Source organism: Hippopotamus amphibius, chromosome 14 (genome assembly GCF_030028045.1).
Source record: "Hippopotamus amphibius kiboko isolate mHipAmp2 chromosome 14, mHipAmp2.hap2, whole genome shotgun sequence".
In the NCBI taxonomy this organism is placed as follows: Eukaryota; Metazoa; Chordata; class Mammalia; order Artiodactyla; family Hippopotamidae; genus Hippopotamus; species Hippopotamus amphibius.
In genome coordinates, this window is record NC_080199.1 from 76,427,819 (window position 1) to 76,444,302 (window position 16,484).

Sequence of the window (16,484 nt, forward strand, 5' to 3'; positions counted from 1 at the left end):
CAGCTGGCTGGAGGAGCGGCCCGGTGCTGAGCTCATCTCAGTTCTGGGTCTGGCTGTCTCCATCACCTCCCAACTGGAACACACTTCTCAGCTGGGCAGCTATTTTAAATCCGTTCTGGAAACTAGCAGGGTAGAAATTATAACAAACTCCAAAGCTTTGGCAAAAGCTCTCTCCAACTATTAGAAACCTACATACATAACTATTCTTAGATGTCGCCTCAATCACATCTCCAAGATGAGGTTCAGCTCCTGTATGAAAAAGGAAACAGCAGCAACCATTTTATTGAGCTCTTCTTAAGTACCAAGTATGGGGCTAAGCATACAACATGCACTATCTCACTCAATCATGAATTACCCTCCGAAATATTTATAACGCCCCTACTTTACAAAGAGGAAATGGTGGTGTATGGGGAGTAAATAATTTGCTCAAGGTCACATTCCTAGGTAATGCTTAGAATCAGGATTTAAATGCTTTTAAAGTTAATTAATTTCTAAAATACAAAGCCAGTACTTCATGGTCTAATACCAATACCTCCCAAGAACTAACTAACACCTAGGGGGAGGAATTCTCCTTAACATCCAGAGACACGGATATTTTAAATATACACTAGGTTGTGCACTGGACAATGGCAGGCACTGTGTCTTGCTCATGACTGCACTGCTAGTTTCTAGCACGCTGCCTGGTGCCTGGTGCCTGGTACCTGGTCGATACTCATTAAATACCTGGTGAAGATATGAATAACTGAATTCACAAATAAACAAAATACACCAACTAACAGGCACCATACAACACACCCTTTGGCTTCTAAACTGTGGACTAAGATCAATGCTTTCATTAAAAAAAAAAAAAATCAATCCACTTTTATTTTTTTTAAATCCATCTGATTAGTTAAATATGAAGTCTTTGAGGGCAATGATTTTACTAGTAAGTACTATTACTATGGTAGTAAGTAATACACAGTAAGTTATGGCCTGTCCTCCCAAGTCTTGTGTTGAAGCCCTAACCCCCAGCACTTCAGAATGATTCTATTTGGAGATAAGGCCTTTAAAGAGGCAATTACATTAAAATGAGGTTAGTAGGATGGGTCCTAATCCAATCTGAATGGTGACCTTGCAAGAAAAAGAGATTAGGACTCACAGAGAGATGGCCACGTGAAGAGGCCACAAGAGGGTGGCCACTTGCAAACCAAGGAGAGAGGCCTTACAGGAAACCAACTCTGCACATGCCCTATCTTGGATCAACAGCCTCCACCAGTAAGAAAATAAGTTTCTGTTGTTTAAGCTGCCCAGTCTGTAGTATTTTGTCATGGCAGCCTTGGCAAACTAGTACAGTAAATAGCTATTACTGCTGAGTAAGTACAACACGCCACTGGGAGATGGGTCACTGCGGGACTGGAGAAGGAGCTGAGAGTCTCAGTGGGGAAATGCCTCTAAGTAAATATTTACACTGAAGCACTTCCAAAAAACCGGGGAGCTGGGCTACATTTAGCAGGGCTAATGTCTGCCACATGGCAGGCCCTGCGGTAGATGCACTGGGTACCACGGCATAAAATGTGCCGTCACCTTCCCTGAGTTCCTCTGGCAGCAGACAAGTTCAAGCGAGCAGGCAGTTTGCGTGCTGTGGCTACAGCAGTGATAACTAGCAATTACTGAGGCGAATGTGCACCCAGAGTTCACTGAGTGACCTATGTTCCTCACGCACAAAAACCCTACAAGAGATGTTATTCTCATTTTACAAAGAGGAAACTACAACACAGGGGACTTAAGTCACCTGCTCTGCCTCCTACAAGCCAGTTAAGTGGTAAGCCAGGATGAGAGCGTAGGTAATCTGGGGAGGGTCTTAAGTGCTCCATGCAACCTGTGAGGCGGGTGCCCTGACACTGGGGGGTGGCGAGCAGCCTTCACCACCCCACACAGAGCCCAAGGCATGTGAATGCCTATTTCCTAGCACTGTATAAGGTACTTTTTGCCTTTTTGGAGATTTTATGTTTAAAAATGTTTAATGGAAAAAGGTTTAAATAAATTTATACAATGGTTTCATCACAGAAACCACCTATGTTTTCCTAATTCTACTGGGAATAAAATTTTATAATTTCCCGAGTACTAAGATCACTGCTAAAAAACAGAAACGTTTTAAAACGTCATTCGTCATAAACTTAATTCATTCCAACTATGCCATACAATATCACACAATCTGAACTCTAAAACTACAAATACATAAAAAATAAATAGCGTTTAAACCTATCTTGTCAATAAATACCACTTACATGGTGAGTGAGAAAATAAGTAAGAAAATATCTAATATTCTCAAAACAACACTGATTTCTAATATTAAAATTTCACAATAGAGCAAAAACAATAAATTCTAAATTTATGCCCTTAGGTAAGTTGGAATTACTATAAAAGCATGAGTAAAATTATTCCAAAATTATTTCAGTTTTTTTTTAAGCTATGCAAACTTTTCTTCGATTGAATTCTTGCAAATTGATTAAAGAAAAATTTTAAAAACCTGTGGTGCCTAGGTTAAAGCAGATGTGAGCTTTAAAAGTAGCTGAACTACAACGCAGCCCCTTGCAACACGGACGGTCCACTGAAGAAGTCGAACACCGCTAAGCTGAAGGGGTCACAACTCTCAGGAAACTCTACACAGCAAGCCGCTAAGAAGACAGCAAGGATGAAGACATGCAGTGCTCTTAACTTCAGTAGAAATTCTCAGAGCTCTTTCCTTCTTCCCTCCCTTTTACAATTATTTACTGAGCAAAAGACTATGTGTGAGAACTAGCACACACTGGTGAAGAAATGCATTCCAGTCAGGCAGATCCAGGGACAACAAACAGAAAATAAGTTAACAAAAAATAAAAAGAAACTCCTTATAATCATAATTTGTAATAAGTGCTATGAAAGGAACAAACTGGGTGCAGAGCATAAGAGAACAATGGAGGTGAGTGGTGGGGAAACTGGACTTTTCAGAGGAAGATCTAACAAATGGAAGGAGAGCTGTCTGATAAGACTGGCCAGACAGATGGGATTTTTTATTATAGAAAAGTTTTCAAAAGTAAATAGAATAGCAAAATACACCCCCTCCCCCCACCCCCCATGTATCACTATCAACTCACAGCCTACCTCATTTTATTTATATTCACACCTGCTCCTCCCACCCCACCCTGAATTATTTTGAAGTAAATCTCAGACATCATATGGTCTCATCTATAAATATTTCAGTATGTATCGCTAAAATAGTCTCTTTTCTCTGACGACAGTAGAAAAAAATTAGTAATCGACAATAATAAATTATCTAGAAAGCCTCACATATTTAAAAATGAAACAATATAGTTCTAAATAATCCATGAATAAAAGAAAAAACATCACAAAGAAAATGAAAATTATTTGGTACTAAATAATAATATTACATGATAAAATTTGTAGAATGCAAGTAAAACACTACTTACAGGCAAATTTATAGTTTTAATCGTTTATATTAGAAAAGAACTGTTCAAAAAAAAAAAAAAAAATCAATGACCTAGCGGTCCACCTTAAGAAGATAAAAAAGAGGGACTTCCCTGATGGTCCAGCAGGTAAGACTCTGCACTCCCAATGCAAGGGGCCCAGATTTGATCCCTGGTCGGGGAACTAGATCCCACATGCATGCCACAACTGAGAGTTCATATGCCACAACTAAGAAGTCCGCATGCCACAACTAAACATGCTGCAACCAAGACCTGGTGCAGCCTAAATAAATAAATATTTAAAAAAAAGATAAAAAAGAAATGCAGGCCAAAAGTAAGTAGAAGAATAAAGATAAGAGCAAAAATCAGTGATACAGGCAGAGAACACAGGTACCAAGTCCACAACGAAACAGGGACACCACTACAGATGCTACATTTGTGAAAAGATAATGAGAATATTATTAACAATTTTATGCCAATAAATTCAATAACTTAAACAAAATGAAGAAATTACATAAAAAACAAAACTTATCATACACAAGACCACATATTAAATGTGAGGAGCTTTGCATCTATTAAGGAAATAATATTGGTTGGTGAATTCTGTCAAACATTTAAGGAGGAATAACTGCCAGCCATACAGAAACTCAGTCAGAACGCAGAGGATGAAGACAGGCTGCCTGACTTGTTCGGTGAGGACAGCACAACTTTGATACCAAAGACGAAGACATAACAAGAATGATAATCACAGACTGACATTCTTCAAAAGACATTAACAACACGTTAGTAAATCAAATTGAGTGATACATAACCAAGCAGGGATTATTTCAAAACTGCAAAATTGGATAACTACTAGAAAATTAACCAATGGAGTCTAGCAACACAGCAGAATAAGAGCAGTGCTATACAGTCATTTCAGGACATGTGGAAAAGCTCTGATAAAATTCCTTATCATTGACAGAAAACAGAAGGGAACTAAGCCTGACTGATGGTATCTATAAAAACCTATAGCTAGTATTTAACTTGATGGTGAGACACTGAAAACACTTTCCCCCAAGACTGGGAACAAGTGAGATGGCAACTCTCACCATATTCAATATCTTCTGAGGGGCTCCAGTCAATGCAACAGGAAAGAAAACAGTAAGAGCATAGAGACAGAAAGAAGTAAAACTGTTCCTATTCATAGATGACATAATTATTTGTGTAGAAAATCCCAAGATAAGACCAAGCCTACCAATGAATTAGAAATATAATTTATATAATATATAATATTTTAAAAAATCAATTCTAAGTACAAAAGCAAACAAGTGGAAAATAAAATTTTAAAAATAATTCCACGTATAATAATGTCAGAAAACAAAATCCTTAGGAATGAATTTAACAAGTGTGTAAAAACCTCTACACTAAAACACTATAAAACATTGTTGGGAGACATGTTTTAAAAACCTTAAAAAATGGAAAGTATATCTTTCTAAGATTTATAGCTTAGAAGTTTCAATATTATTAAGATGTCAGTTCTCCCTGAATTGATGGAAACCATAATCCCAGCAGGTATTTTTTAGAAATAAAAATTACTAGCCAATTCAACATTGTACATGCTAGTGCAAGGAACCTCAAATGGCCAACAACCCTGAAACAAAATAAAGTTGGTGGCATTCAACCACCTCACTTCAGGTCTTGCTGGATGTAAAGTAGAGTGGTCTGGTATTGGCTAAAGAATAGACAAAGAGATCAGTGGAACAGAATAGAGCCCAGAAGTAGTCCAACATTTGCAGTCATTTAATTTTTTACAAAGATGCCAAAGGACTTCAATGGGAAAGAATAGCATCATCTTTTCAAAAAAATGCTACAATTGTATATTCACATGGCGTAAGGGAAGGAGATGCTCAAACATTACATCTGATTACAGCAGAAAAGAAGTGAACAGATCACAGGCTGCAGAGTAAAGCTAAAGTTGTAAGGCTTTAGAAGGAACCAAAGGGAAATATCTTCACAATCTGTGAGTAAAGATTTCCTCAGCCAGACCCAGAAAACAAGTCATAAAAGGGAAAAACTAATAAATGAGACTTCATCAAAATTGAAAATTTCTGCTCACCTTGGGTTGAAGAACCACAATCAAGTACATTAAAAATAAGCTTTCATACTCCTTACTGTGCTTCACTGCCTTTACAGTTATCAACACAGATACAAAGCTAATATTGTCTGCTCCTGAAATGGAGTTTTGTTTGTTTTTAAAACTTTTTGTTGAAGAATAATAAAGACAGAGGAAAGTACATAAATGGTTAAGCACGCAGCTCAGTGAATTTTCACACAGGAAACCCACATGACCAGACCCAGAGCAAAACCAAGAAACACAACACTACTAGCATCCTGAAAGCTCCCTTGTCTCCCCTTCTGGTCCCTCCCTGCCCCTCTGAAGGTCATCTCTATCATGATATCCAACATCACTGAACACAGTTCAACACATTTTAATATTTTAAAACTGACTAGAATATAGAGAACAGTAGATGTTGCAGAACTGACAGTTAATGTACAGATATCTCACCTTAAGATTTACAAGAGTATGAGAATTTTATCAATGAAATGAAATACAATTTCCAATATGGCATACCTTCGGTTAAGAATGTCCTCCATCTCACTCCTATTCTTCCCTCGTGGAGGTAATTCTTACATGTCCTCCACAATGTGAAACCTTCCTTGATTCTCTAGTTTAGATGTGTGTGTGTGTGTGTGTGTGTGTATATATATATGGTATATATGCACCCCCTGTCCCACTCTCTATTCACGTCTATCACAGTGCTCGGCACACTGCTCCTATTACTGTAAGAGTTACAAACCTTTCCTCCTCAGTGTGTAAACACAAGGCCAAGGACCCTGCCTTGCTCTATGTTTCTTTACTTCTACTTGGTCTAGTCTCTGTCAACAAGATACACAATGAATGACTGTTAGTTGAAAACCCAGTGGTACAGAATCTGTTAAATGGGTAAAATTATTTACATGAATTCCCCCAGGTCATAACAGCCTATATCTGTGTAGACAGAGGGCTGAAAGCAATAAAAGTGAAGATTATTACACTGAGTTGGCCCAAAAGTTCGTTCTGGTTTTTCCCTAAGATGTTATGGAAAAACCTGAACAAACTTTGTTGGCCAACCCAGTAATATATATTCTAGAATATTCTGATTAAAGACAGAAAGGACAAGTTTGGACCCAGAGTTTCACAACAGTAAAAACTGATGTAAAATCTCAGAGAATACTCACTTTAAATGTACAGATAATTATTTAATAATGCATTAACATGAAGAATATTTTCCTTCAGAATCAAAATGAGATTCTAATCACCATATGGCAATGGTATGCTTCCAAAAAAGGATGGTATACAATTTTACATATTCAATGAACAGATAGAATGAAAATCAAATAATCTCACTTTAAGTTCATAAGTAATGACATTAATCTCATCTTATTAAAATAGAAATATTAATATTAATATGAATTAACATGTAACACACTTTTATTGCACTCAATGAAATAATAAGAATAACTGGATCCTTAATTATTTAGTGACTTCTTTTGGAAAAATATATATTTATATAAACAACTGAGATTCACTTAATCCCAAATAAATGAATTTACATAGAAATTTTTGCTAGGACTCCATGCCACTTTTACTTCTCTTTAAAAAACAAATACACTTTTCTATATACACAGTTGATATGAAAAATATTTCTCAGCTTTCAATTAACATTTATATGTGACAAATAAAATTCGGATACCTATACAGTTGACACCCATAAGTCAGTTCATAATAATGATGATAAAAAGAGCTTCACTTACTGCTATTTCTCTACATGCCGACATAGAGATCCCGGTTCCTTCTATTTGTTTTAAAGCATAGTCTTTATCATCTTTCCTGTAAAAACAAAGTTATTTTAATATACAGATAAATCTAAATGTTTGTGCATTTTTAATAAAATAAAATATAAATAAATGTAAATCACATACACTTTGACACCTTTCACATATAATCACAATTTCATATGGGAAAAACTTTAGATAATATAGTCCAATCCCATTACTTGATGAGGGAAGTTAGATTCAAAGGAATAAAAAGACTTGCCCAAGGCTCTATGGTTATTTGCAGAAGAGAAAGATTCAGAAATGAAGCTCCTGGCTTCCAATAACAGGTTCTTTCTGCTCTAATACGTATACGCTTCGTGTGTGTGTGTGTGTGTGTGTGTGTGTGTGTGTGTGTGTGTGTGTGTGTGTGTGTGTGTAAAACTTGCTTTCTTAAAACCCATTCAGATATTGGGGTGTCAAAAAAAATTAAGAAATGAATGCATCATTCATGAAGTACAAAATGGTTATGATTTAAAACATGTTATAGCTCATGTCCCCAAATACCTTCAAAGAGATTCACTTGACACATGTTTACTGAGCACTTACTGTATTCTCCAGAACTGTGCTGAGTCCTGGGGATACAACAGAGTTCCTTCCATGCTGGCACTTTCTACTGGTGTCTACTGGCGGTGAGAGATCATCAACTCACCCACCACAAGACACCATGATAATGCTGTGACGGCAAATACAAAGCACAGGGGCCACCCAAAAGTCACTCTGGAGACCCAGGCAAAGCCTTCTCAGAGGAAATCCCATCTCACTGAGGTCCGAGTGGCAGTCCTCAGGCTTCCTGGACTCATAACCCTTTTACTAACTCTCTTGGATGTCACCAAGGACCCTGAAGAGGTTCTGTTTATTCTATCAACATTAACATTCTGAGAATTTAAAACTGGGAACTCGTAAAAACACAGCCTACAAAAGCACATATCCATTAGCCACCAGAGCAAGGGCATCACCACATGTCACATCGCCTTTGAGAAAAACGCACCGTACACTCATGAGAACCAGCATGGAAAAAGCAAGTAACACCGCACTATTATGAAAACAGTGCTGACCTTGCAGATCCTCTTGACAGGATCTGGGGGACACCCAGAGCTTCCCAGGTCACACTTTGAGAACTGTGCTCTTTGTGTGTGTGCGTGTGAAGGCACACGAGGTGAGAGAAAGCACCTGAAGAAGAGATCCATGAAACAACTGGAGATGAGGCTGCGGATATAACTAGGAACCAGATCATAAAAGTCTTTTCACTCCAACAAGGGGAAACGCTCCATAACAATTTTTAAACAGGAGAATACTGATCCTACTTTGTTTGGGAACACCACCTTTGGCTGCCTTTTTTTTTTTTTTTTTTTTTGTTGTTGTTGTTGTTATTTATTTATTTATTTATTTATTTATTTATTTATTTATTTATTTATTTTTTGGGGGGGTACACCAGGTTCAATCATCCGTTTTTATACACATATCCCCATTGGCTGCCTTTTAAATGCTTAGGGAGGTAAATAAGGACAGTTAAGTCAGCAGTGTCCAAACTACTCAGGTGAGAGACGATGCTGGCTGCTGCAGAGGAGACAGACTGGAGCCAGGGGAGCAGAACCAGCAGCCCGCAGGATACAGGACAGAGCCCTGGGGATGAGGAAGGAGCAGGCGTCAGAGATAATGACTCCTGCCCCAGAAAACAGGCCCACACGACATCATCCCCTGAAACAGGAAACACAGCAGGAGGAAAAAGTAGGAGGGAACAGAAAGATGACAGCTCCACCGTGTGCAGGCTGAGTCTGGTACCTGTGAGACGCCTAAGAGAGGACAGCAAGCTGAGTAAACACGTCTAAAGCTCAAGAGACAGGAAGATATCAGCATATACACACCGTCATCCAAGCCAGGGAAGTACATGAGGGGAGACCAGAGAGGAGGACTGGCAAGAAAAAGATTTTCAAAAAAGGGCAGGAGAGTAAACAGCATCCATAGCTGCAGAAAAGTCTAGTAAGGTGAGGACTGCACAGCATCCGCTGAATTTAGCAATGATGAAGTCGCCAGGGGATACTGGACTAGGCAAAAATAGCTGCAGTGACGCAGTGGCAGATTCTGTACTGCAAAAGGCTGAGGAATGAATGGGGAATAAGTCAAATGAGACAATGAACTTGGGTAATCCCTTGAAGGTGAGAAAATAAGGCAGCAGTTAGAGTAACACACAAGGTTAAAGAATTTTTTTTAAGATGTAAGAGACTTGAATACATTAAGTACTGAGAGGAAGAACCCAGAGAAAAGGAGATGAGAGCAAAGAATGAGAAGAGCAAAGACTGAAATGCTAGGGAGAGATTAGATTCAGAGCCAGGAGAACTGTGTCTTCCACTGTAATAAAAAGACAAAAGAGGGAGGAAAGGATAGACACAGGTGCAAAGAAGTTGGTTCAGAGGCAAAAAGCCAGGGGAGTTCTCATTTTGATGGCTTTCATATTTTTCTGATGTTGCAAATGAGGTCAAAAATTAAAAGTAAGGGCAGAGTGATAGAGCTAGAGTTCTGAAAAGAGGGAGGGTTTGACTGAACAAATGAGTAACTCTGTATAAAATCAATTAAGTTTATTTAATACTTTATTATTTTAAATTATTAATAAAGCTTACATAACTTTATCTTTGCTTTCATAACATATTTACATCATATCATTAGTTGCAAAAACAAATCCCAATTACATTAATTTTCTGAAAAAAGACTTTATGACAATCAGATTTACAAGTACTTTCTAGTAAAGCACCATGGGCACACAGCATATTAAAAATACGTTAAGAATATCTGTATGTAGCTTTCACCAAGCCTGAATGATTTCTGAAAGACTCAAGGGAGACATTAAAATGAAATAGGGATGAGAATAAACCTATTGCAGATCAGACAGTCTATGTGCATGGTACTGATTTAACCAGATGGTCAACCCAGGAGTGTAACAGGTTCTGTTTTATCCACTGTTGAGGATAACTCCCTAGACTTGAGCCTTCTAAGGAGAGAACGAGCAGTGGGGAAGGAAATAAAATAAACCAAAGACTAACTCACTCACATCCTTCCCAACAACAACTGGACTTTCACTTCTTTAAAAATGGCCATGTGAAAATTTCTTCTAAATGAACTATAAAATTCTAATCTGCAAATCAGTTCTCTTCCCGCTCCCAAGGAGCTACATGTTTTATATTTTATAAAAGTAAGTTATCCAAAAGAAAGGTAAAATGGGAGAATATAAAAACGTTTAAAAGGTGTGATTATGAAAAAGATAACTGCCTCTTAAATCACTTAATATAGTCACCATCATAATAGTGCTTTGTGGTTTACAGAGCACACAATTTATCTAGCCATCCCCATAGTCACTTCGCAGTAAAAAGGAACACTGGAGAGGAAAAAGATTTCTTCCCTACTTTCAGTCACTATCCAGTTGAAGTAGTCAGATTATATCAGTAATAACTGCAGTACAGTGCTCTATATAATAGTACTATAAACAGAGGGAATGACCGACTCTACCTTTAAGGGTTGAAGACATGAAAGAAAGCTTCAGAAAGAGTCTACTTAAGCAGAGATTCTTAAGATGTAAGAAGTTTGTCAGGAAAGGAAGGAGGGGTTGGGGAAAGAAATCAGGAGTTATATGAGATATCCCAGGAAGTGGGAACAGCATGTACAAACACACGGAAGCACAGACAGGGTCTGGCATGCTCAAAGAATAGCAAAGACGAGCTATTGATGTGGGAAACACGTGGACGGCCCTGATGTCTGCCCATCTTAGAAACAGACAGAGGTAGGGTGGGAGGGGGACTTTCATGCCAGCTGGCTCCAAAGAGAGCAGAATATGTGCACTTCACTTCAAGGAGTGTACAGAACAAATGAGTATGACAAGAAAGCATCACATTTAAAAATAAGCAAAGCTGAGAAAAAGTGTGTCACGTGAGATGACCAAAAAGAAGAGGGTGCAGCCACGATGAACACTTGCCTTTAACAGATGGGAGGGTAAGTCAAAAATATAAAATGGCTGTAAAGGAATGGTTAAAAAAAATGAGTAGTGTTTTGATAAAATAGAGTACTGAACACACGTATCAAACTTCACTCCCCTCCTAACACCTACTAAAACTATGGTAAAGAAAAATTTTAAAGGCATCAGCCCATAAGGACGAAAAACAGGAGAGAAGACAGCATAAAACCTGGAAACTAGATGTAAGTGGACAAACAGCAGCTAAGGACGAGGACCCAGGAAAAGCAAACGCGAAGCTGACCATGAAGGGAGCTGAGGGCCACTGGGACTGGCAGCACCAGAGCCTCCCCGCAGAGGCCTGAGGGCACAACCCTCTGCAAGCAGACCCCTCGGGACGGGAGGAAAGCTGAAGAGGGCACCTAGAAAACAGAGCAACGAACAAAGCTAGAGAAACACGAGAGAAAGGGCAATCAGAGAATCAGCCCATGAAATCCAACACACAAATAATTAGGAGTTTCAGGAAAAAAGAACAGAGAAAAGAGAGGAAGAAAACTTACAAAGTAATTCAAGGAAACGCCCCTAAGGACAGGATCTGTAAACCTGGAAGGGTTCAATGAGTTCCCTATCACCAATGAATGAAAACAGACCCCCAGCAAGACGCAATATTTACGCATTTTGGAAAAGTGGAGACAAGCAGTAGATTTTACAATTTCCCAGTGGAGATGGGAATGGGCCACTTAAACAGAATCAATATAATTCAGCCATGAGAAAGCAGGAAATCCTGCATTTGTGATAACATGGATCATGGGTGGACCCTGAGCGCCTTACGCTGGGTGCGACAAGTCAGACAAGGATAAATAGTGCCTATCATTTATATGTGCAGTCTCTCGTAAATACAGAAAGCAGAACAGTGGTCACCGGGGCTAGGGGTGGGGGCCTGGGAAGATGTTGTTTAAGGGTAAAACTCACAACCAGTAGAGAAAAAAACCCCGGAGATCTAGGCAAAGCATAGTGATTATATCCAACAATACTGTATTATAAACTCCAAAGTTGCTAAGAGACTATATCTTAATTATTTCCCTCACAGAAAAGAAATGATAATTATGTGACGTAATAATTGTGGTTAACACAATAATTTTCCAGAGTTGTTCAACCTTATCGCTGATGTAAACAACTACCTTCCCTTGCCAGATACTTAATCAGCTCTACATGCTCTCAGATTAGGTGTATGGCTATTTTTAAAGCATCATTAGGGAAAGACTGTACTTGAACCTCCATGGAAATGACCTTGCCACATTCTGCAGTACAAGTCCTTGGATCCATAGCTCTCAATCACAATGACACAATACTTCCTCAAATTACTGGAAGCCTGTCCAGCCAAAGACCCCAAATTGAGAACTCCTAAGAATCGTCCAAAAGATGATCTTCGAATGAGAAAGCTTCCACCCACAACCTTTGGATCAAGCAGCATGAGAGAGACAGCTTCCACCCCCAGGACTTACAGAACAAAATCTAAATGGCCAGAACCAAAGACTGTCAGGCTTTACGCTGCACGCTCTTCTGTTAGCACTCCCCCACCCCCCCTGCCCCCAAGCTCTTCCCCTTCCTCTCGGCTGCTTTAAGTTTCTGGGCTGTTAACAGACACTTGCTGTCTCTAACAATGATACCCATAATATTGCCCTTTGCATCCCCAGTCTATCCCCTTATGAGTCTCATACCTGGCTACAATTTGCTCAGGATTTCACTAAAATATGCAAACAAGCCAGCTGCTGAGACTGGTTGTAGCCACTTTCTTTTGGGTGCAACTCAGCTCACTCTAGTTCTTGGGCAATGACACTCAACTACTAAGCAACTCTTTAAAATGGTAAACTAAAAATAGTAAACAAGACAGATAGCCCCTCTGATGTCAAACCTAGGAAAGTTTCTGTCTACGCCAAAACCACACTTGGGCCCTTAGCTCTTGGCTTAGAAGTAGACAATAAACTGTCCATAATGTCTCAGCATTTGTCAGTGTTCTAGAGCTCAAATGTGATCTCCAGAGTCTTATATGTGCAGTCATTTTGCTTCAGATGATGCAATAAGTAACCTTACAACAATAAGTATTCATAAAGAACTGACTACAGTCCAACAGCAGATGAGGTTCTCTGAACGGTCTCCTGATCAACAGAACTCCGGCAGAGTGAAGACCTGGATTTCACAGAACAATGTCCTCAATGGCTGAATCTGGCCAAAAAAAGAGGGACTGAGAAAGTGAAAATAAACCCCAGTGATAATCAGGCTGTGATACTCCTACCAGATTAGTGGCAAGACCCGTAGAAAAGGAAATAAGTTTTGCCCAAGGACACACCAGAATAGCAAAATGACTAAAATGGCCCTTTTTTGAACGATTACTGCTCTCTTACCAACAAGTCCCCAGCTCTGCTTCATTCCTCCTTCCCCTGAACAGAATGCTGAGATGCCCAATTACCAAACAGACCCCACCTTATGACACTATCCAATCCAGAGCTGCTCTACTTTCCAGTCTTTCCTCAGAGTCATTCAGCCCAAACCTACCTACGAAGCCCCACATGCTCTGGTTCCCAGACGTGCACTTGCCCTTGCTGCAGCAGGCCAATAAACTTTCCTACAGGTGCATTTGGTGGCCTGTATCGTTCATGACACCAATTATCTTACATGAAGTTACAGCGCATTTAAGCAAATTGAAACAACAGTCCCTTTAATTTAATTTCCTGTCATATGAATGCGCTGTGCTCTTTTGATCATTCTGACAAATGAAATCCACAAGTTAACTTTTTGGTTAATGACATAAGTTTATTTAAAAGATTATTAGAACTACTAATTCTTGATTTGAGGGGGGTGGGGTGCATTCCTGTGCTTGGCACTGTTACAGTTCCTGAGATCCACCAGTGAACAAGACAGACCCAAGGGGAGTTACTTTCAAGTTTCTTGGCTGCTCCAGAGGCCAAGCTCCAAGAAGTTATAAAGCTTCTTGTAAACCTAGCTATGAATCTCTCTCCTCTGCATTATCTTGTGGGATTTAAGCTCAACTTGCTAGTTCTCATACTTCAAACATATCTTTACCTTGTTTGGAAAAAAAGCTATGCAGAGCTTAAAAAGTATTTCTAACCTCGGAGACTAGAAAGTCCTAGTCCTCTCTGTCTGCTTAGTTACAAGATCACAGTAACATGATCAGCCATCACTAAATGTGGGGGCTTCCACCAATGTAAACTACCAACCAATCCTTCTTAAATCATCTTCCCAGCCTTATTTTTCTGGACACAATTCTACAAAGAGTAAAGTTATAAGTATGGCGTGTTGACTTCAAGAACTATAGTTTAACAATGGTCATTTATAATCATTCTTTTTCTCCTTAATACTTGTGCTAGAAGAAACAAGCAACACTGAAAACAGAAATCAATGTGTAATATTTTCCTCCCTAATGACTGGTCTTTCCCACTATTTCACATATCTGCCTAATTTATTTCTACTTGGCTCCAAACATTTTCTTCTTAAAAGTAGCATTACATTGGGCATGTGAACACACTTGAACATTTCTTAAATATTCATGTGTTGTACTCCAAGTGTTATTGTAACTACTCAAGATTGAAGTGCTATTAAGGCACCCTATACATGTTTTTCCCTTAATCTACCTTTTAAATTCATAAGAATGGGAGCCTATTATAATGGAAGAAGAGAATGGGACAGAGATGAGAGGATGAAAAATAAAGGAAAACATTGGGACTTGTACAGACAATACCAGGATGCCACATATCGAGCAGTATTTTCAACTCAAGTCTGTGTACAAACAACAACAAAAACAATCAGTTAGATGGAACTATCACTACTCAAGTACAAAAATAAAATTTCCTAAAATTATGGGGGAAAAATTACCGTGGAAGGAGAGTTAAATTTGGCAAATGCCAAAGATATGTAAAAGTTATGAAAATTTCAGCAGAATTACATAGATATTTGACAATGTTAAACACAATAAAATTAACAATATCTGATTAGACTTAAAAATGCAGAATACAGAAAAATGGTACAAATCAACCAGTTTGCAAGGCAGAAATAGAGACACAGATGTAGAGAACAAACATATGCACACCAAGTGGGGAAAGCGGGGAGGGCTGGGGGGGGAACGAATTGGGAGACTGGGATACCAAATTGTACACTCTAAATATATGCAGTTTATTGTAAAAAATAAAAAAATAAAAAGTTAAAAAAAAAAATCACACAACATCGGCACACATTAGTAGGATCAAGATTGGGTGCAAGAATACTAATTAGGAAGCTATTGTTAATAATCCAAAAGTCAAATAACAAGTACCCAAACTATAAACTTTGCTATTTTCAATACATAAGTAAACAGAAGTGGAATTAAAGAGTGGTCAACTCAAGTCAGCTGCCTAAGAACAATCTCAGACACAGGTGCTGGGCTTCACAGAGGTTAAAAACTGGCAAGAAGAAACCTGCCTCCTCCTCCCGTTTCCTTCCAGCCACAGCCCCACCCCCATCACACATGTGGTAAGATTGGACAGGGACTCACTGTAATTAGTCAAATATGTAACATCTCACCAGAAACAAGAGGGCCACTCAGAGTAAGAAAAGATGCAATATATCTCCAAGTGGGCAGGGTTGAAGGCGGGCACTGGCCACCAGCCAGGGTCAGGCCAGATTGGAGAAGCTAAAGTCTTGCAGCAATATCAATAATAATCTTTTATATTTAGCACTTTCATACCATTCTGCAAAAAAAAAATCACTCTACTAGTAGAATTATAAGCCCTGTGTTCTCCTAATTCTGGGAGTAAAGTCACCTGAGGGGAGGAAGCAGAGCCATTCCCCAGGAGTGGGAAGCATACCTTTGCCTCCAACTTTCCCAAATACCAGAAAGCCCATTTCTCCACAAGTGGATATTCAACAAATGCGACTTCCTGACAGGCAGACAAGAAATGGGATTTCCAGGAGAGGATGACAACATGTAACAAGCACTTTCCACATGGCAGGTACTATTCTAAGCACTTAAACATACGTTAAAGTCCATGCCTCACATGTTCTAGAATTATTTACATAAAATATGTATTTTACATGTAGTTATGTATAAAGAGGATGTATACATGCTTTCTGTATAAATATGCACATACATAAATATATTTAAAATATATATGTAAATATATGCATATATACACATATACATATAC

At 38.8% G+C, this 16,484-nt stretch overlaps 1 protein-coding gene across 5 annotated transcripts in view; it reads right to left on the reverse strand.

Moving 5' to 3' along the window:
* CDK8 (cyclin dependent kinase 8) overlaps positions 1–16,484 on the reverse strand; it is a 92,279-nt gene that overhangs the window by 43,262 nt on the left and 32,533 nt on the right. For 4 of the 5 annotated variants that reach the window (XM_057707416.1, XM_057707415.1, XM_057707414.1 and 1 more), the window contains exon 2: positions 7,281–7,356. The exons of the other annotated variant lie outside the window; for it this stretch is intronic. In XM_057707416.1, coding sequence (XP_057563399.1) covers positions 7,281–7,356 — 76 coding nt within the window. The remainder of the gene's footprint in view (positions 1–7,280; positions 7,357–16,484) is intronic. 5 annotated transcript variants of the gene reach the window in all.